Source organism: Choloepus didactylus, chromosome 14 (genome assembly GCF_015220235.1).
Source record: "Choloepus didactylus isolate mChoDid1 chromosome 14, mChoDid1.pri, whole genome shotgun sequence".
Classification (NCBI taxonomy): domain Eukaryota; kingdom Metazoa; phylum Chordata; class Mammalia; order Pilosa; family Megalonychidae; genus Choloepus; species Choloepus didactylus.
This window is the reverse complement of record NC_051320.1, coordinates 46,552,765-46,575,534: the sequence shown is the minus strand read 5'-3', so window position 1 is coordinate 46,575,534 and position 22,770 is coordinate 46,552,765. Positions and strand designations below refer to the sequence as shown.

General features: G+C 34.5%; 1 protein-coding gene across 4 annotated transcripts; it reads right to left on the bottom strand.

Annotated features, from left to right (window-relative positions):
• Positions 1 to 261: 261 nt before the first annotated feature.
• On the bottom strand, positions 262 to 22,722 carry OTUD6B (OTU deubiquitinase 6B). Of its 4 annotated transcripts, none has more exons than XM_037803262.1 (7): positions 22,429 to 22,722; positions 21,628 to 21,779; positions 18,774 to 18,854; positions 14,204 to 14,516; positions 6,399 to 6,460; positions 3,865 to 3,971; positions 750 to 3,066 (listed from the first exon to the last, which is right to left on the bottom strand). In XM_037803262.1, the coding sequence occupies exons 1-7, from the start codon at positions 22,508 to 22,510 to the stop codon at positions 2,982 to 2,984; spliced, it is 882 nt and encodes a 293-aa protein (XP_037659190.1). In that variant the 5' UTR covers positions 22,511 to 22,722; the 3' UTR covers positions 750 to 2,981. The 4 variants fall into 4 exon arrangements, with proteins under 4 accessions (XP_037659194.1, XP_037659193.1, XP_037659190.1 ...); XM_037803263.1 differs by having other exon boundaries at positions 6,399 to 6,457; XM_037803266.1 differs by lacking the exons at positions 750 to 3,066; positions 3,865 to 3,971 and adding an exon at positions 262 to 315 and having other exon boundaries at positions 6,399 to 6,457.
• Positions 22,723 to 22,770: the final 48 nt, after the last annotated feature.

The following is a 22,770-nucleotide window of genomic DNA, read 5'->3' as shown; positions in this document are numbered from 1 at the left end:
ATAGCAGTCTTTGAAATTTGCTAACTACTTGTTACTTGTTAAAGCATATTTGGAAAGTTATCACTTCTATATATATATATGTTATACATTACAGTAAAAAATGACTAAAAAATAAAAAAATAATTAGAAACCTCATGAGCTATTTTTTCTGCTAGACGGAGATAAATTATTTTAAAACAAGACTTAAGATAGAAGAATCAATATGAAAGCATGAGAAAAACCACTCACATTTGTTCAATGAAAGTATTAAACAGTATGAAATTACCAATTCTCAGAAAATCAGCTGATCTGCTCCTTCAGCTGGTTCATGACAACCTGCACCAGAAAGACAATATATTAACAACTGCATGCCAACATTAATTTGCACAAACTTCTTTTTACCATTTCATATTCTGGCACACAAATGTTCATTCGTTTTTCTTCTTTAACACTCAAGAGTCATGATATTCGCCCAATTCATTTATCCTAAATAAACCTTCATTATTCTAAAAGGTTCTAAATCTTCTACCTGATTTCAAAGAGCCATGCCTTAAATGACTATTACGTTATTATTTCCCTCTATTCTGTCTGGGTAAAATGCTATGCTCTTATATTTATCCTAAATTTCTTAAATGTAAGAATTTGTGATTGTATTATCCTCAATTATATGTTAGGACAAAACAAAGGCTGGACAAAATCCTGAAGCAAAATGCGTTCTCTGTTTCTAAATTCTAAAATTGTTAAATAATGACAATAAGAACAAACAAATGTTGATTTAATTCATCATTTATTCTTTTGGCAAACATCAAACAATGTGAGCAAAACTATATCACTTACTATAATTACACACATTCTTTTGCTTTATGCAAGTTGTAAACATTAAAGTGGATCAATTCTTGACTAAAGACATATTCCACAAATCTGGCAGATACTTTTCTGAGTTAGGACAAAAGAAAGCTTATGAAACTTCCATTAGGCCATCATCATACAAACTAAAATTAGTATATGCTGCTTTTAAATTAACATCTGCTATTTTTTTAAAGACTTCAACTTTAGGTTACAGTTTAATGATGTCTGAAGTTTTATGAAATAACAGAAGCCAACTATACAAATCTTATTCATAACCATATTGGTCATTTAAAAATAAAAAGTAAACCCATAAACAAGAAAATTCTACTCTATTATTAAAAAAAAAAAATAGTTCCAATAAGTTATTTTAGAAATCTTAGATGTCAATGAAATTCATAATAACTAGGTTTCATGACATCATGTTTATATTACTTCTTAATGCTTATATTTTAATTTTACAGTAACATTATTTCAAAAAAGAATCAAGGCGTTTAGTATTTTACAGTTTCATCATTTTACAAATTCAGATCCCAAAGACATTCAAATTAAGAACTACAAAACAGGCAGCAGTCTGAATATATTTTATTTGGCAGGCAGAAGACTTCTTCAACTTTTGAACCGGAATGCCTTCAGGCAGGACTTGCTTGGTCTAGTTTACCACAGTCCCTAGCAGCTTCCCACATTTGTTACCTGCTGGGCATGTGAGACTGACACCCTGTTTTAAATATATTAAAACCCTATATTTACTTACAAAAATCCATTGTATTCATGGAGCAAAAACTCAAATATTATAAACTTGAGGCTAAATCTTACTAGTTATATTTCTAATATGGGAAAAATAGGTCAAAACAAAAAGTTCTCATTTTCAGACATATATCATTCCTTACATAAAAAATTACCAGGCATGTTTGCATATGCGGGTATAATGTTCTTAAAAAGAATACTGCTATGAGTAATCTGAAATCTGAGCTGAATAAATCATTCACACCCAAAACTATTGTTTATTTTACCATAACAGTCTTAGCTCCCGAACAGTGAATTTCAAATTAATCCTTACATGCAAAATAAAAACTTTTTAAATATTTGAGTTAAAATAAAAATGATATTAATAAGGCTAATAAAATAACAAGTAACAAAGATTTTCTTCTGATCCTAGAGAATGAAGCAAAAGGGAAGAGAGTTTGTAAGGCAAATTTGAAGTAAATGTGACCTTGGACCCTTTTCCACTGCTATTCCTCAATTTGTACAAGGGAGAGAAAAGAAATGCCACAATCTGTTTCTTAGTAGAAAAGACTGCAAGGAAAGCAAATCAGCTAAGTAGTGACAAGGAGAGCATAACAAAGACTAAAAAAATTTGTAGTTAAGCAGAAAGTCAAGAGATGATGGTACTAAATTCAGTAAGAAGTTTTAGAAATGGCAAGGAATAACTAATAAATTAGAAAGACACAGTAATTTTTTGGATCTTTGTAAGTTACACACAAATAAAAGGCCAAATGCTAATTCTTTCGAGGTTGAAATCTGAAAGGGAATACCTATCTACCTTTATATCTGCCTTCTGTCTTTAAACTTTCTTTAAACTGTTTTCCATCTCAATAAATATTTTAAAATTCTTAATTATTAAAGCAAGCCTCTTAGCTGCACTTCCATTGGGCTATATAAAAATCTTCATGGCATTAATCCCATCAATACCAAGGTTACCGCGTTCAAGTTCACTTATAAGTATTAATTAAATTTGCTATCACCATCACCACATTATTGCAATGAACAAAGAGACTGAGCCAATTCATTTCTTCAAGCAACATTACATTGTAATGGTTACTGAAAGCATTTAGAAACAAGAAAAAAAAATAAACTTTATTCCTACACAGAAAAGAATGTCCAAGGTCCTATATTAATAAAAATGTCAGTGAACCAGGTACTATTTTGGTCTATAATGTTCTTCACAATGGAGTCACAAGTTTTTAAAATACCACTCAGGGGACACTGGTTTTCAAGTTTATCTGACACATTTCTCAAAAACCTGTTAGCAGATTTGCCATAAAACTGATTTAAGGTCGTTGTGTCTTTCAGTAATGTTGGAAATAATCCAGCACTTGGTATGAATACTCAAATCACACACTGTACTAAAACATAATTGTACAATGTTTTGTAAACTAGCAGCAATTTTCAGTAGCTGTGTTCATCAACCGTGTAACAGAATTATAATGTCCTCCTAAGCCATATGCATGTCTCATATATCTGAAATGAAAAAAGAAAGTAGTTTTGATGAAAGCAAGCTCATTGTATATATAATGTATATAAACATTTATTATGCATATAAAACTAAGCACTCTGAATGAATCACTCTGCAGGGGTATTATTCAATAGAATACATCAATATATTACTTAAAAGTTCAACACCATCTGAATTATAGCATCAGCAGTCTGCAAGATCTGGTTCAATAACTGTGCTGAATTTAAGTCAGGTATAACACAAACACTGGAGGAAAAAAGAAAAACTGAGATGCTGAATACTCAGTAAGGTCAATATTTTACCTAAATCCAAGTCATTAATAACTACCTTTGTAGGTTTAACTAATAAATACTAAAGCCAATAATAGCAAACCATGCAAACTCTATTTCAGAGATTTCTTGATCATGTAAATATTTTTAAAATATGAAGAAAAAAATTTCTAAGGAATAAATAATAAGGAAAATAAATACACTTCAACTTTTGCACTTGTTGAGGCTTTTATCATTGTTAATGTCAAACCAGGACAATATACGAACAAGTCCTGAAACTGTAATCTTGAGAGATGACTTTATTCTTGACTCATACACAAGAATTAATCTCTAGAGATACAAACAATTGTCTAAATGACATATTTTGATAATGTCTTCTAATTCTATAATGGCCACTAACATAAAACAAACAATTACTATTTAGTTGAAGACAGATTTTTTTTTTAATTGATCAACACATGCAAACTAAAATCTTTATATTACTTTTTGTCTTAATTATGAAAAATAAAACAGGAAAAATTTCTAGATACTTACACAAGTATTAGTGGTTTTTTGGGATATTCTTCACCAACTATTATAGGAGGAGAATCTGCCTGTATTACTTCTATTGGTGTTTGTAAAATGTGAGACAGTGCTCTTAGCTTCAGGAAAAAAAATGTATTAGTAAGGAAAATTAAAATGCATAATTTATTCTAATTATAAAGTACTGAAGTAAGTAAGCATGAACAAAGCAATCGGTCAGAACAGGACTGTGCTCTGATCATCACTCTATACCAAGAGCCCAGCATATAATGAATATTTTTTCATTAAACAAATAAATATTTATTATACCAAACACAGAACTTTCTCAAGCCTTGGCTACACAACAACCATAAATATCAATTAAAACATATCAATGCCATATATAACGAAGTGGAGTGAAGTGCAGATTGGGTTCATTTTAATAGCGTCTCTACTTTTGAATATGCTTGAAATTTTCCAAAATAAAAAGTTTTTTAAAATACCATTAATCAAGCAGAAGACCAAATAAAGTTACAATTTTAGGAAAAGTATTGGGGGGAAAAAACTTTTCAGATGATTCTAATGTACTTTCTAATGCATAGTATAATTCAGATACATTCCAGTATTGAGAACCACTGCTCTAAAAATGTCAAGGCACAAGATGAATGAAATATATACGTGAATTATACTTTCAAGGAATTTTCATCTAGTTAACATAAATATACAATTTTAAGTAACTTCATACAATGTAAAATTAGAGCTTACAATCTGATGAATAATGGTTAATAAAAAATATTGATACTAACATTTTTTAGACTTACTATATGACTGAGTACTCGAAGACCTTTATGTATATTAATTCACTGAATCCTTAAAATAACCCTCTGGGATAGGTACTACTGGTAGGCTGGGGCAGAGAAAGGCTAAGCAGCTTGCACAAAGTCAAGCATGAGGAAATAAAATGACTTACAACTGCATTGAGAAAGTATGACTCTAGAGCCCACCTTCATAACCAAATTAATCTTTAGCAGCCTTCAATTATAGGGATCTAATCTATGTATTTGCCCAATTAGAATATGGTCCTTTAAGGAGGCACATTTTTTCTTACAACTGAAAGAACATTTTTAAGAAGCTAGCATGGAATGGAGGCTGCTAAGCAAGCTCTGAAAATCTTAACATCCCTTCTACGTCTTCAGAAAACATATAAAGATTTTCTCCTTAATAAATTATTTAAATATACCTCATCGTGAAAATAGCAATTCTTAATTCCATTTAATTTGCAGATAAATAATTTATAATAAATGTCCTTCAAGAGGTATTTTAAAAGTCTTTTCTCAATTTAAAAAAGTAGCTTAAGTCTCTAATATTTATATTGCAATCCTTACAGGAAAGTTCAAGCATCTTTATTCCTAATATAAATCACAAAGTTACTATGAAAACTTGCTGAGTTTCAGAGATCCAGGAGAGACATACAAAACAAAAGGACATAGTTCCCTCTGGTGGCTCAGAAGAGGAACAAACATAGCACTTCTGAGAAAAAGATTTTTGAAGAAGCATTCATGTCCTATCTTCAAAAATCACAGTTCTTGAAGAAATATTTAGTGCTAAAAACTATTTTAAATGACCAGTCATCATTACACAATATTATTAGTAATAATAATAATAATATTAGATTCAACCATTCAGCACTTTAGCTTACAATCTTCTATGCCTGCACTGCTGCCTTATTTAATGTTCATAAATACCCCACACAGTACACTTAGGGGTTTTATTATCTCCATTCAGTAATTAAGAAACTTGAGTTCAGGAGGTTGGCTGGGTTCTCCAAAGTCACAAAATTGAGACGCAGAAGGAAAAGTCAGGTTCTGAACCTAGGTCTTGACCTCTTATCCTTTGTCTTTATACTATACCAGGCCGTTTCATAATCTCTTAGACCACTTAGGTATTTTGTTTATTTTATTTTCATGAAACAAAGTTAACAGTAAGATGAATTATTAGAACTAAAAAGAAATTGTGGTCTCTACAAGTGACTGAACATCTTATTTTTGTACATTTAATTTCAATGTGTCAAATACCACTTAACTAGAAATTCAAAATGTGATTAACCTGTAATTTCACATAAGAATATTGTTTTCTATTTCTGATGTAATGGAAATGTTATTTTTCAATAGTGATTTTAATCAGCTGAAGCACTAGGGTAAATCTGGTATACTTGAGTAAAATCTTCACTTTCTTAGCTCCAGAAATTCAAACATATTGCCAAGAGTAGCATCACAAAGGAAAAGACTCAAACAGAAACAACACCAGGCCTAGACAGCACACAGGTCTACCACTGCACTATTTAAAAGTGAAATAATGTTTCACTTCCCCAAAGTATATACTTTTAATTGAAGACCTAAGAATGTTAACCCTATTTCAATGCTGTCTCAGTAGAGAAATAGCAAATACCTGAGGAAAAACGAGTCTTCAAAGAGAACTGGGATCACCTGAAAAACACATCTAAAAGCTACATATGGGACTTAGAAATAATTTGACAATCCAAGGACTGTGAATAGTTACAAACTTACCTCAAGCTGCCCTCCCCATGCAGCTGTGTTTACAACATCATTACAGTACTTTCCAAACTCTTCTGCAAAGAGAACAGATTAGAAAATAGCACTTCATAAATTTCATAACTCATATTACAAGATCCCTTTTATAGCTCCCATTTCTTTTCTACCAGTACCCTCCAAAATTTAATCTACTTCCCAGATTCTTATGTAACGCACCCCAATTTCCTACCACTTTTCCATCCAAGAACAAAACAATCTATTTCTGAAGCCCAGGGATCTTTACTCCATAACAAACTATTTCCCTCTCTTTATTAAGTCACTTCCCAAATTGCCACTACAGTTACTTCCCAAATTGCCACTACATTCACCACCTTGCTATGTGTTTTGAAGCCCAAACCTATATCCCAAAACACACAGTGAAAAACTAAAAAAAATGTAGCCTCTCTATATTAAGGTTCACTATAAGATCCCATAAGACATGTGAGAGGAAAGGTTTAACACCTACTCACAGAATTTCCAACAGATATATCCTGCACATACACATTTATAGAACAAGTTAAAATGGGCAACAAACACCCTTCCTCTTCAGAGAAAGGGAAAGCATTATGCATCGAGGGCCTCTCATACCCGGGAGGGTCTGAACTGTGTTTGTCTCATTCACTGTTATAGCCCTGTGCTCAGAACAGCTCCCAGAATAGTGCCCAGCATATAGCAGCCTTCAATAATATTGGCTGGGTGAATAAAGATAATTAAATCTTTTGCTCTTTCTCTGACTTGGCATGCTGAGCTGCCACTTTCTCTCAATTTCCCTACAACCAGCAGAGTGCAGAGTTTCAATGATTTAGTAAATGCTTCTGGAGACAAATTACAGAGGAGCCATTTGCCATGTTAGTTACACACGTTATCAAGATATATGGAAAAATGTGTTTCATGTGTGCCATAGAAAATTCTGGTTATTAGGAAAATGACAATGACACAAAACAGTAAGAGATGTGTTAACATTTCCAATATGACATCTATGAGAAATTAGTCGGCTTTAGAAGTAGCTATGCCCCCAGTCATACCTGAGATCTATTAATAGACAGCTTAGGCTATACATACCATAAGTTGACCTAATTCACTGCCAGTGTTCATTCTCATCCATTCTGTATCAGGCTTTGCCATTCTTCCATGGAGACTCCATTAAAGGAAAGTCACCCTTAATCTTCCTCTCCCAACGTATCCACACCAAATGACATCTTCCCAATGGATACTGCCACACCTGCTACCTTCTCTCAAGGACTATCTTCCCTCTATTCCATCTCCTTTTCTCTCCAAAACTCTTTTCAGATTTTTACTTGCTCTCTTGCTTATTTGCTAGTTCATTATATTAAGCCCAGGCCATCTGCTTTTACCAAGTTCATGTGCAATGGTCATATAACAATATACTGAACATATTTATAAAGTATATTTAAAGAAACACATGCATGTAACCTTTGGAAGGAAATCCCTATATTCATAAATATCAATTGAACAGTAATTTAACAGAAGTCCTGAAGAAAGCAGCAATCTATCCCTCTCTTCCTCACCCACCTTTGACCAAAATAACACACACACAATTTTCCATAAATTCAAAATGAAGCCAACCAGTTAAAACTGATCCATGTACACATCAAGTTAGACATCCCTTACTACAAAAGTTTTTTAATCCCAAGCATTTATTTCATTGTGCTTACTTCCAGAAAAGAATTTGAAGAGTTTAATAATAAAAGATACTTACAAAAATATCAGTGCTACTTTTTGATGTTAACTTGCATTACTATTGTATGATAGTAAGGTATTCTCTTTTCCAAAGCAATAAAAATGTAAGTTCATCCTAATTAGTTCCATCCTGGAACAACTCAGTAAGCTAACTTGCCAATTCAGTGGGAGAAATAGACATGTTTTAAAAGTTGTCTGGTACATAATCAATAGTCAATAAATAGCAGCCACTATGTTTCTAATGGTTATATATTTTGGTCTATGTATTCTCATGAGGAGAGAAGGAAAAGGAAAAGAGAAGTAGGATAACTACTTTATAATTAAAGGCCATTAAAATTAATCATTTAAGGGCAATAATTGAACATGAAATTTAGTACTTAACATGTTAACCTCTAAGGTAAAAATGAAAATAATTCATACAGATCTTATCTAACAAAAGAGAATATACTCCCTTGAACCTATTTTCTTGAACAAACTGAAAACATTTTTTTCCTCCTTGCTCTCTGTGCATTCAGTCAATGATCATTTATCAAATCCCTTTTATGAACCACTGAAGTGCTTATCACAGTTAAACTAATAGTCATTCATTCCATTCAGCAAACGTGCAATAAAGACTTAACTAAGTGTCAGGACACTACATTTTATTCTAGCTGGGTATGTCAAAATACAAACAAGCCTATAACAAGTATTAAAACAATTATGTGTAAAACAGCACAGGAACATAGCTGAGAATCAGAGGTGAGAGGTGATGATGGCCACAATATTTCAAAGATGCTACACTGGCACCAAATTTTGAAAGGAGAATAATAACCAAATAAGTATATAAGGTAGACAGAAAATCCAGGTACTATGAAAAACATCAGCAAGGACAAAGATATGAAATTACTTGACTATCTGAAACCTAGGTATTTTGGGGATTCTACAAATGGTCTAGAATAATTATAATTGTTTTCACTTCAATAGTTTAAAGTATTAATGTAAACATATTATCAATCACTCAAAATCTGTACCTATAATTGCAATCACAATCTCTCTAACAGTTAATTTCTTTAATATTTTCATCTCTTTAATAGTTCTGGCTAACAGGAAAAGAACAGCAGAAGATAGCACAAGAGACTTTAAGATATTTAATTAAGAAAATTATTATTAAATTAATTCAACTTTGGGAATTGAATATAATAGGCTACCAGTGAACTCATCTGTTTTAAGGCAATATTTCTGGTAGTGGGGTAGAAAGACTAAATGGGTCAAGGAAACAACCAGGATTTCAGTATTTTTAAAAGTTTTTACTATGTGTGTGCATATAAAACTTTTTCATATCAAGCAATTAAAAACACTAGAAGAAAAAATAGGCTATTATTAAATTTCTGGAACCATGGACTCTTTCTCTGTAAGTTTAGAAGCAGTTATAAGTCACAAAGTAGACATTCAGAGATTTTATGTAAAATATGTGTATATATAAAATATTGGCCAAAATTAAAGAACCCATAAGAATCTGAGGAAAATATTTGCTGCAATTATTATTTTAAGAACTGTTTTGTTTTGTCTCATGAGAGATAATGAAAATATGTTTTAAGATACTAAGCCCATCCTTAGAGAAACAGCTGAGTCCAGGGCAAGGGCATCAGTACAAAATGAGCCTGAAAGACCTTGTTATGCCACAAAGCAAGGAAGTCCTCCAAAATGATGAAGACAAGTCATGAGGACAGAGAGCCCGGCTTGAAAGGGATTCCAATGGCCAAATCTGAGACAACATGAATACTAAATTAAAGAAAGCAATTAAATATAAATTGGGAAAAAATAAGAGTACATGAGTCTATACAAATAATAGACAGCTAAGGGAGAAGGGAGGTCCCTTGCTTATGGTAGAATGCCAAATGTTAAGTGGTAAATGTCGAAAATGTGGAAGGAGTGCTAGAGTTGGAAATTACACCAATTTGTAACTTTCATAGTAAAGATTGGATCAGGCAAATTAATTGATGGATGCTAAATCTGACAGAAAGTTGTGAGAAGCAGGATAGTTGCATAGTCTTCAAGTATCTCCCCAAAGACTGCATATTAGCAGCATGGGAAAAAAATAACTACATAGTGGAGAAATAGGACATTGGATGATCAAAATTATCACCAATGAGGGACAGGTGGATATTAATGTGCCTCCAGAGGTGATGCCCTAAGAAAGACACAGCATCAAGTGTGTAGTATTCCGGCTGAGAATGCATATCTCGAACCTAATCACAAGGAAACCTTTGGCAAAATCAAAATGACAAATGTTCTACTTTAGAAAAAAGGGAGTAGGGAAAAAGGTACCGCATTCTTCAAAAATATCAGTATCATGAAGACAAAGAAAGCATGTGGAAATGTTCCAGAATAAATGAGGCTAAATGTTAATACCTGATCCAAAACCAGATCCTGTACTGGAGGAAGAAAAATGCCTATAAAAGACATTATTGGGTCATTTGATAAAACTGGAATAAGGACAGTAGATCAAAGTATGTATCAATGTCAAATGTATTGATGTTGGCACTGTACTATGATAATTTAAAAGAATATTTCTATTTTTAGAAAGTATACACTGGAGTATTTAGAAGTATAGGACCAAAGTGTATGGAAGTTACTTTCAACTGATTCAGAAAGAACTATCAATAGACAGACAAAATAAACATGACTTCAAGCTATAAAAAAAAAAAATGAGTGTAAGCTCTTAATTTCTTGAAAAGCAATCTAGTAACAAGTCAAATCTCCTAAAAATTTGTATTTGAGCCAGCAATTTTGCTTCTAGAAATATAATTTAAGTAATCAAAGTTATTGTCAGAGATTTTCAGTACTAATCTCTAAGGCACTGTGCCGATTTGAATGTATTATGTTTCCCAGAAAAAGCCATATTCTTTGATGCAATCCTGTGGGGCAGACATATTAGTGGGGATTAAAAGTTGGAATTCTGGATTAGGTTGTTTCCATGGAAATGCGCCCCACCCAACTGTGGGTGATGACTCTGATTGGATAGTTTCCGTGGAGGTGTGGCCCCACCCATTCAGCATGGGCGTTGATTAGTTTACTAGAGCACTATATAAGCTCAGATAGAAGGAGCAAGCTTGCTACAGCCAAGAGGGAAACTTTGAAGAATGCACAGGAGCTGAGAGAGGCACTGCAGTTTACAGAGACATTTTGGAGATGGCCTTTGAGAGCTGACTTTTGCTCCAGAGAAGCTAAGAGAGGACAAACGCCCCAAGAGCAACTGAGAGTGACATTTTGGAGAGAAGTTGAAGCCTAGACAGGAACCAGGAACGTCCTGGGAGAAAGCCATCTTGAAACCAGAACTCTGGAGCAGACGCCAGCCATGTGCCTTTCCAGCTAACAGAGGTTTTCCAGACACCATTGGCCATCCTCCAGTGTAGGTACCCTTTGTTGATGGACACTTTATGGCCTTAAGACTGTAACTATGTAACCAAATAACCCCCCTTTATAAAAGCCAATCCATTTCTGGTGTTTTGCATTCCAGCGGCATCAGCAAACTAGAACAGGCACAATTTATAAAAATAAACAAAAGCTGGAAAAAGAGGGAAATAGTTATAGTAGAGTCATTAAGATGAATTACATAATCATTAAAAAATCACATTTTAAAATAATGTTAATGACATTGGAAATGTTTATCCAATAAAGTAAAATGGTAAAACCACATTCAATACATCGCTGACTTTGTGTTAACATAAAATGTGGTAATCTCTAAGATTTTAAGTGGCTTTTATTTTCTTTATATTTATCTCTATTATCTGTATTTTTTAATCATTAAAATTTTTAAAAACCCTCTCATCATAAATACTTATTCCATGTAGATATTGTACTCAAGTACATCTTCTCATTTAACTTTAGATATTGTACTCAACTACATCTTCTCATTTAACCTTCATAAGTACTCCTTTTTAGCCAGAATTATTAGCATTAGCAAAAACACAGCAGAGACACAAAGAATCAAAAAATCTCAGTAAATCGTTACGGCTACAGTTATTAAATCCACAGTCTGAACCCAGGTCTGACTCCAAAGTCAATGATCTTCATCACTATGTTATATTCCTCCAGAAAGGATAGGAGAGAAGAAATTTAATGAATTGTAGATTAACTGGGACTAAGGTTATAGGTAAAAAATGAAAATGCTGCTAAAAGGTTAAAGTAAGGGGTAGGTACCACAGGCTACAGAAGAATATAAAGAAGAAACTGGAATTTATTTCATTCTTTTCACAATGAATTAGTTCATCACGTTTTTTGGTGAACTAATTACCTGAAGTAGGCAAATATTCAATTTAAAATAGGCACCCATGCTAAAAGCTCAGAGGGTGGAGCACATTCCTCAGGGATTGTAAAGAGCCTGGTCACCACCCACTATTCAAAGAGGGGAGAGCCTGGGCCCTAGAGATGGCATCAAGTCCGGGTGCCACACTAATGCTTGAGAAGGGTGGGGCTGAGAATAGTGGATCTCCCCAGTGCTTGGGTATGTTGCAGCAATCACCCCAGTGTTCAGAGAACAGGGCCGAGTAAGCCCTTAGAAAGGTGGGGCAGCTCTCTCAAACCCTGAGGATAAAATGTCATTCTATAAATGACTCTCCGACTTTGAAATCTAATCAAGTATGCCCTGAGAGTTTTCATAACTCTTCCATGATCTATTTCCTTTCAATTTTTCCCTATGGCAATGTGAATGTTTATCCTATGACTGTCCCTCCTTTGTTTCCTGGAAGCAGATAACTTGTTCTGAGATTCACCAGTTTACAGCCAGAGAAAAATTCTGCCTTAGGACAGACCACGCCTGTAACTGATTTTGATAAGGCTTTGTGATATTCTACTGCTACTGAAATGATTTAAGTTTTTGTGATATTGTGATGGAATGGATATATTCTCCATTTGAAAAGAACACGTCTTTCTGGGGTCCAGAGGATGGACTGTGCCGGTTTGAAACTGTTACGTACCCCAGGAAAGATTATGTTCTTTAATGCAATCTTGTGTGGGCAGACTAATTTTGGGTGGGATCTTTTGATTAGGTTGTTTCCATGGAGATGTGACCCACCCAACTCTGGGTGAGACTTTTGATTAGACTGTTTCAAAGGAGGTGTCACCCCATCCATTCAAGGTGGGTCTTGATTAGTTTACTGGAGTCCTTACAAGAGCTCAGGGGCCAACGCAGATCATACACTTGGAGATGCAGACAGAAAGAGGTTTGGAAATGCTAAGCTAAGAGTTGGCCCCAGAGAAGCTAAGAGAGGACCCCCCCAGATGCTTAGAGAGAAATGCTCTGGGAGAACAAACAAGGATGAACAAGAGCTGAGAGAAGCTAAGAGAGAAAGAAGCCCAGAGAATTTTGGAGAAAGTCAATTTGAAACCAGAACCCAAGAGCAAAGGATGAGCAGATGCTAGCCACATGCCTTCCCAGCTGACAGAAGTGTTCCAGACGCCATCAGCCTTTCTTCGGTGAAGGTATCCTCTTGTTGTTGCCTTAATTTGGACATTTTCATGACCTTAGAACTGTAAATTTGTAACCTAATACATCCCCTTTATGAAAGCCAATCCATTTCTGGTATTTTACATAATGGCAGCTTTAGCAAACCAGAACCCTTCCCATATACATTTTACTCTTAATTATCAAAGGTATTTCAAAGAATAATAAGGTAGGTTATTAATTCATTTGCTTCTGATTCTATGAAATCAAATTTTACCTGAATATTAATCTTCCTAATTATAGCTTACTGAGAAACTCCTAAAGGAAAGGATAAAAGGAGGAGTGTTTTCTATAAGCATTCTTGGCTTATGATATTCAGGCACTATACTTCCAGAGACTTGTCAAAGCTTACCTCCTTGTATGCCTAGCATTTTGTTAAATATTAGCTTATGAACATTTCATTTTTTTCAGTATTAATAACGAATCTTATTCCTATTTTTATTTTATATAAAGCGATGAATGTATTTTACCTACAAATACATATTTGTACTTGTACTTATTTTCCCCATAAGGACTGTATGGGTTTTTTGTAAACTTGGTCCCAGGAGACACTTCATCTAAAAACAACAAAATATAGTAAAGAAAAATGAACTACCTGGAGTATATATATCTCCTGTATTTGGGTTTGTTAAAAATGGCAGAAAGTCTTCCACATGGCTTTGCATGTATTTAGAAGTTTGACTTCTTAAGGCAGCCACAGTCAGAGTGCAATCCTGTTCCTTCAGTTGATCTTCAATGGCTCTATACATACAGTGGCCATCAGATGGAATCTGTTTAATTTCCAACTGTCTAGCTGCCAATATTTGAGCAAGTTTTTGACTTTCTACATGTCTGGCTCCAGATAAGTTCTGAATTTCAGCTTCAGCTATCCTTTCTTCCCGTTGCTTTTCCAATGCAGCTTTTTTTTCCTAAGAAGAGGAGAATATAGGAAAGTTAATTTATAATAATTAAGGCTGATTTTCATTTTTTAAGGAGATGAAGACGTAAGATTCTTGAAGCTTTTTGCCATTTTTTTTCTCCCTTTCTCTACAAGCTCATAGAGATCATCTCATCACTTGTAGAATTTTCTACCCTGTGAACTGCTTTAAGGGCAAACTACTCATCTGGGTGTTCTCAGCACTTAGCACTGTACTGAGACAGACAGCCCTCAGATTTTTCTTTGAAGTCTATTTAAAAATGACATGCCAAGTTTCTAAAGTTTACTTACTGATTTCAAAATACTATCTTAAGAGTGAGTTACCCTAGGCCTTAAAGGACATCATTAACATATTCAAGCTAAGGAAAATCCAAGCTTCTTAATTTATCACCCCACTGGTAAGGCACTATTATGTCAAAGCCTTTAGAAGGTGAGAGGTAGACACTATTTTTATCTAGCTTAAAATAAAAATGTGTACACATACACACACACATTTAAAGTAATAGATAAAAACATTCTCCTTTGTAAAAAAAGCTAAAATTACAGATAGGCTAAAGTTCCCAAAAGGAACAATGTCAATCCCAGGGACCTTTTCAGAAGTTTGGTGTGTATCTTTCTAGATTTTCTAAAAATGTATTTTCATAAATGTAGATGTATTTATACAAAATGTAGGGAATTTTTTTGAATAAAAAAATGGTATCATACTTTACATTCTGTAAACTGCTTTCTTATTCAAATGTCTTAAGTGATCTCCCCATGGTAGCATTTGCAGGGATAGGGTGGGGAAAAAAATCAAGGAGATATCTGTGGCATGAAGAATAGACAGGAGGTGGAGTAGAGAGGTTGAAGAAGGGAAAGAAAAAATTCCTGACAAATGGCCTAGCAAAGATCAAAGCCTAGGAAACAGGATAAGTTTCATAGCTAAAAACAATTTATCAGAGAAGTGTCAAGAGATGAGTTTGGGGCAAAAGATAGACATATAATTAATATGTATTAAGTCTGTGCATAGTTAAAAAAAAAAAAACTAGAAGGATATAGATAAAATGTATACAGTGCCTTTTCTCTGGATGGTGGGACTAGGTATAAATTTTATTTTGATTTATCTTTGTGCCTTTCAGCATCTTTTTCATTCTCTACCATGTGTACATTTTACTTCTAATATTTATGTTGGGAGAGGGTTGTTTCTCTTTATCAGAGAATAAAATGTTAAACTAAATTTTACAAATCTTAATACAGAAAATACTGTGAAGGAATCAGTAAACCAACAAAAAGGGTAGGAAAATGTAAAGATGCTCATGACCCTAGTTCTAATTCCTCCTTGGGGCAGGGGAAATGGATGGGAAGGCAAATTTCAATTAAATTTCATACCACACACTTGTACTACATGCCTGTTACGTGCCATGCTAGATGAACCAAAAGTGATTTCTAAGTTACCTGAATCAAAAGCAGTAACATCTCCCTATTAAACTTAAGCCTTTTAAGTTATTTGCTTCCACTCAACCATGCCAAAAGTAACATGGATACATTTACTTCATTGCACACCTACAACTGTGGATTACAGAGGCCTAACATCTTAAAGCACAAGATGGCACTATTACTTTACAAACAACTAAAAAACAGGTTCAGAGGGGAGAGGGAGGATAAGCACCTTAGATATCTAATCCAAAACCCCTCATTTTCCTCTTCTGAGGAAACAGCACGCAGAAAGATTTCCAAAGGCCATACAGCTGGTTAGAAGCAGAGCAGAGGCCAAGGACAACAGAGAGTTCCTTTTATCCAGGCACCTGAATCAGAATAAAAGTTGGGGCAGATGGGAGCTGGAGTTAATGGTATAATGTACTATCCCCTGAAAGAGTGGAACTTTATTCCATCTGTAAAACCAATTAAGCCTCTAAAATACTAATCCAATCATTTCATTTTCCCTCATGCTTTGCTTCAGTATTGTGAAGCAACTGACTTTTGTCTCCAGGGTACTACGTGGGAAATCCATGATGCTTTTCTCAGCAGTGTCGTGCTTCCAATGGCACTAGGTCACTTTGGTTCCTGCAACACTAGTACTAGAGATAGAATGGCTTCAATAAAGTCTAATGAAAACTTGTGTAAGATAAAAATAGCACATAACTCAAGAACATACTGTTGGTAAAACTAGGTTCGCTATGATACATCAACACAACAACAAGAATTCTGAATAGGATCTTGAGAGCTGATCACCTGTCCTCGCTTTGTATAAAACTTGATCAGAATGCCACTGAGGCACCCCCGGTCCTCAAGTTTCTCATTAGTAAAATAATGAAATTGAACTAGATCTCATCCCAGCTCTCAAATGTCATATTTTTAGAATCCAGTTCCTCTAAGTTCTATATTGGGCTCCTTCCACCATAATGAAGAGCTTCCACTGAAGTTTTTTGAATTAAATGAAATACTCCTATGAGTTTACAGATTGGAAAAAAGAGATTTGCTCTACAATATCCCACAAAAAAAAACACTCTTATAATAAATTTTCATTAAGTTTTGTTATGTTTTTCATCAGTGTTGTATCTTTCCCACATATAAACACCATCAGTTAGGTGGCTTATTACTCCTTGGTGCCTATGGCAAAAAAAAGTTCCAAATAGCTTAATAACCAATTGTCCACCCTGATTTCAGGTTCCATTTTCTTAAGTATTATAAACTTTTAGTGTTTTCTGTTCCAGAATTACTTTAATATAAGAAAGTAATAAGAAACTTTGGGCATTACCTTCTAAGGTATTTTCTCTGGCCAGTGTTCAAGCAGCTGACCACAAAAGATAACAAATTTTCTGAGTTGACATTAAAACCTTTTACAGCTATTCATTATGTTAGGAGAAAAATATCAAAATGTTTGAGAAAGGTAAGGGAGTTTTATATTTGTTTTTGTTTGCTTTGTTGCCTAAGGGTACAGGTGGGAATGAATAAGTTTTGATAAAGACACGAAATTGCAAAAAATGTTTTGTTATGCTACTGTTAAGCAAAAATTCTGTCTTTTGCTTCTGATCTATAGAAGCTAGATGACAAATTGGGAGATTTTACTTGAGAATAAAATTTTTATATGAGTATGAGAAATGTTTGACTATTTGCAACTTAATCAACTTTCAAACACAAAAGACTTTTAGCTTGTAGCCCTTAGGTTGAAATTTTTAAGAGGCATACTAGCAGTACTTAACACAATAATTAATACTACCAATTTGTTGAACCATTAGTTCTCAGGCTTTGGAAATATTTAATATTCACAACAACCCTGTCAAGTAGGTATTACTTCCCCCCATTTTATAGATATGAAACAGAGGCTTAACGAGGCTAAGAATCTTACCCAGTAACAATAGTAAGTGCAAGTATCAGAATTAAAATCCACATTTGTCTGTGGGTTTTATAAGCCAAACTAGTTTAAAAAGACAATTTTAATCCTAGAAAATATCAAGTGTTATACCTTTTTTTTTAATCAAAGTGAAAGAGTCCTATCTATCCAATCTTATTCTGTAATTTTGATATCATGAACTCATTACTTCCAATAAGTCTCCTTACAGCACTTTGACAATGTATTATTTCATTCCAACAGTTTTTTGTACATGGTATTCCTCCTACTTGGAATGGCCTAACTATACAGTTCCTTCAAATTACAACCCATTATTTAATACTTTAGCATAATGAACCTTCTCTTCTCTGAATTTTTATGGTAATTAACCATTTATATAGAGAATTTCATTCACCTAGATATCCTGTTTTCCAAACCACCTCAACACTTTGAGGTATTATAAGCTGAAAATAATTTGGAAGTTCTAGGTTCAACACATGTTTCAACACTGAATACCTGGTCTTAACCAGGATTGTGCATCAGAATCATCTGAGCAACTTTTGGAAAATGAATAAGCTTAGGCCCGCAAACTGGACATGCTAAATTATTAAGAGAACGAAGCCTGGGGAAATATATTCGTAAAAATATCCTTTGCACATCCCCATCCCATCCCCACCATACTATGAGAGCTGCAAATTGGACATAGTATTTTATTATCTATAAAATGGGGATAAAAAATCCTATTCCACTGGATTACTGTCAGAATAAATGAGATTTCATGTAAGCAGCCTAACATAGTATTTGGCACATAGCAGGTGCTTAATAAATGTTAGTTCAGATACCTTGACAAGGGACTACTTCATTTTTTTTTTCTATACACCCAAGACTGTACTGAGCACACAACATGAACTTAAGTACTTCGTGATATGACTTTCATACCCGTCTCTTTTGGGCTTTTGATATCCGAGGCTGCTGACTCTCAAGAACCAAGTTTGAAATATTAACAGCAACAGAATCTATCTGAAGGAAACAAAAAGCATTAACAAATTAATGAAAAGTACTTTTAAATTATTATTTAAATTATTATTAAAAATCACAAATATATCTAATCTCACATTCAAAATTTTGAATAACAGGACTAGACACCAGATTAGATGGCATTGCTTTATATCCTTTTCTCATTTTTCAAGGAGAATTTATCAGATTCCCAAGCAGTCTCTTTACTTTTCAAAGATATGATAATCCCTGCATGATTTCCTTTCTTGGGAGGTCTACTCTTATTAAACACTGTACTTCCTGTATCAATTCATTCAGCATTACACACTTCCCTTCTCTGATTGTTGACAGTACTTATAAGATATGTAAGGTCCTGGCTTGAATCAGATCATTCCTAACTTCATAACCTCATATATGGCAGCACAGGCTCCATCCTAATTAGTCAGAACCTGATGAGAACTGCTCCTTGACCCTATTAAGAACATGAGCTTTTCCTTTCATTTACCACCTACAAACTGGTAACTGCAGGTAGAAAATACATTTATATTATCATTACCTATTACAACTGTGTCTTTTTTTTTTTTTTTTTTAACAAATGATCTTAACATTCAAATGGTTATTATGTGTTTGTTAAAGTAAGAAAAAAAAAATGCCAGATTTATAACTATCAGGATTAGTAGGTAGTATTTTATTATTGCAACTGTATTGCAACTGTAATTGAAACTAGTTAAGCTACTTTTAATATGACACATACATAAAACTTCTCAAGGCCACTAACAAAACAATCAAAGTCTTTAAAGGCTGTGTACCAAATGATCACAATATCAAAATCAGATTAGAATTTCAAAGTGTGATAATCAACTCTAGTGAAAATAGAATTCTTACGATTTTTCAGAGGAATATGCTAAAATTAACACACTGCCATACTGATAATAGGTAAAACATAACATAAAAGGGTGTCTGAAGGAAAAATAAAAGAATAATGATATGAGAATTCAGGCAGTGTTCAGAAAGTAACCAAGCTTTGGTTAACAAAAAAGGAAATAGTTCAAAGTACAATGGAAGTTTGTATTTTACCAGTTGGATGATATGTAGTTTAGGAATCAAATATATTTGCTTTTGGAACTAGGACAGTATATCTGGAAATTCAATTAGGAATACCACAATCGTGACAACAAAGTTAAATGCCTGGAGAACCATGGCTTGTCACCTGGAAATAAAATTTATTTAGGGCTGGGAAGGCCAAGATCTTAATGACTGGCTAATAAAGAAATTTGGCAAAATTTAATATATATTAAATATGTAATGTTTAATATAAGGATCATTATAAATCAGTCAAGACTAGTTGTTGTCCTTGCCAACAACAAACCAACAACTAACCAAATAAAACAAAATTTAGTTATAGTAGGTAAGAGTTTGCATAGGTATAAGAACTTCCCAACTATCAAAAGTTTAGAAAGGTTTTGGAGTCTATGATCTTGCTATTCAAAACCCATGCAATAAACTGCCATGCTATAAAAAAATTACAGCAAAATTCAGTATTCATACCCCAGAGCAACACAGCTCTGATTTTTAAATTCTGGCTCCAGCACTTAATAGCTGTATGACTTTGGGACAAAATTCTTAATCTCTTTAAGCCTGCTTCTGCACTTGGAAATGGGAGTAACTGCACTTACCTCGTTGATAACTGAAAGTTATCTATGATAATTCACTTTGCATGTGGTATGTTAAACAAAGTGTTTGGCACACAATACATAGTGGCTAAAATGGTAAAATAATATTAGTTAAAATGATGAAAATTAGCATGCTCCAATTTACCCCATAAACATCAGGAAAAATTCATTTATTAAAACTTATTCATAAATAAGTTTCAGTGGCTGAGAGATTCCACAAAGAGCCAAGAGGTCACTCTGGTGGGCACTCTTATGCACAATATAGACAACCCTTTTTAGGTTCTAATGAATTGGAATAGCTAGCAGTAAATACCTGAAACTATCAAACTACAACCCAGAACCCATGAATCTTGAAGACGATTGTATAAAAATGTAGCTTAGAGGGATAACAATGTGATTGGGAAAGCCATATCAACCACACTCCCCTTTGTCCAGTGTATGGATGAATGAGTAGAAAAATGGGGGCAAAAAAAAAAAAAAGGCACCCAGTGGTTTTTTTTACTTTAATTGTTCTTTCACTTTAATTTTTATTCTTATTTGTGTGTGTGTGGTAATGAAAATGTTCAAAAATTAATTTTGCTGATGAACGCACAACTATATAAAGGTATTGTGAACAACTGAATGTACTCTTTGTATGACTGCATGGTATGTGAATGTATCTCAATAAAAATGAATTAAAAAAACTTACTCATAAAGGGCTTTTATAATTTAAAAAAGATTGCGGATTTATCAGCCCATTTGATTCTCACAAGAACTTGTGCTTAGAGAGCAAAAATATTTGTATCATATTGTATGGAAGGGAAAGTTATTATCAGGTATAAAATCCTGTTAAGTGGCAATTCTGGGACTGATCTTCCAACTTTTATTCCGAGAAGCTTCCTCTAATCCACTTTATCTGTTCATCTTTTGGGCTACTTAAGTAGGTAAAGAAGAGTAATTTCTTTGCTGATCTCCACTACAAAAACACACCATCGTGTAAACCTGGTCACAAAAATATTACTGAAAGATGATGCATGAGCACGATTGAGTGACTTCATTTCCCTATTATTTTATATAGTAAACAGCTTAATAGAAGTGGATGATTACATTCAAATGTTGCAGACAATGACAAACATTTCACATACCTTATTCTCCTTAGAAGTCAGCTTCAATTGCTCTAATTCCTCTCTATGTTTTTGTTCCATTTCTGCTTCTAATTTAGCAACATCTTCAATGAGTTGCTTCCTCCTCTTTTTGTCATTCTTGGGAACAGCATTCTTCATACCCTGAATTTTGGCTGAAAAGCCACCAAAATCATTAAGTCAGAGACCCAGGGGTAAGAAAACATGAGAAACAGGAACAATCAAGGGATGGTGAAGAAGGGTATAGAAAAAAGTAGCTATGGAAGCAAAAAGAGTCATTACATAACAATCAGAAAGCTACAAAGAAGGCCCCAGATGAAAATGAGGCCCCTACTTCTCCAAAGAAAATTCATTAACATTTGAAGCATTTGGTGGGGCAGGAGAAAGAAAAAGAAAAAACTGACTGAAGCTGGTTTTAAATTTTTCACGCATCTCTTCTTGAGCCCTCAAAGCAGATGAGGCATTTCACAATGCACCCTATTTGGACCAAGGATTGGCAACTGAGATTGGAATGGGAAGAAGGTGGGGGAAGGTCTAGGTCTAGGACTGTAGCTTTGAGTGTTTTCACTTCAAACCCGGGCAGCGGCGCCAGGTAGAAAGCAAGCGGCAGTTCTGAGAAGAAAAAGCTTCAGAAGCCACGGAGATCAAGCACCTGCCAAGGCAGGGAGGCGAGAAAGAAGAGGCCACATGCTACTTTGGGGGTAGTCTAGGAGAATCCAGACCCTTCAGGATTCCCCAGAACCTACACGCCACGTGCACCTTTCCCTTGGTCCCCGCAACTTCTAGGCTCCCACTCCCACTCACCTTGCAACTCCTTCTTTTCTTTCCGATGCCTTCTAACCAGCTGTTCTTCCTCATCAAGCTCCTCCGTCAAAACTGACTCCATGTCGAGCAGACAGCCGGGCACTACCACTGGAACAAACCTCCACGACTAGCTAGCGGACACCTTCCACCCCTCAACCCTCACCCTGGGCGCCATTGGTCAGGACTGGAATCCAGCCCCGCCTTCAAGGAGGTTCCGGACCTAAGCGGCGCCAGTTGGGAGCTAAGCGAAAGGAGAATGGGTGCTGCGCGTGCGCACTACCGTGCCTCCTTTGCTCTAAGTGGGGCGGGGCAGCCGGAGGAGGAGCGCAAGGCCGCGAAAGG

Excerpts from the sequence above, each read along its gene's own strand:
- OTUD6B (XM_037803262.1), bottom strand. The coding sequence starts at position 22,510 with ATGGAGTCAGTTTTGACGGAGGAGCTTGATGAGGAAGAACAGCTGGTT. Across the intron at positions 6,461-14,203 it reads AGGAGATATATATACTCCAG|AAGAGTTTGGAAAGTACTGT; the intron begins GTAGTTCATTTT and ends TTCTCTTTGCAG. Across the intron at positions 3,067-3,864 it reads AAAAAACCACTAATACTTGT|ATATATGAGACATGCATATG; the intron begins GTAAGTATCTAG and ends TTTTCATTTCAG.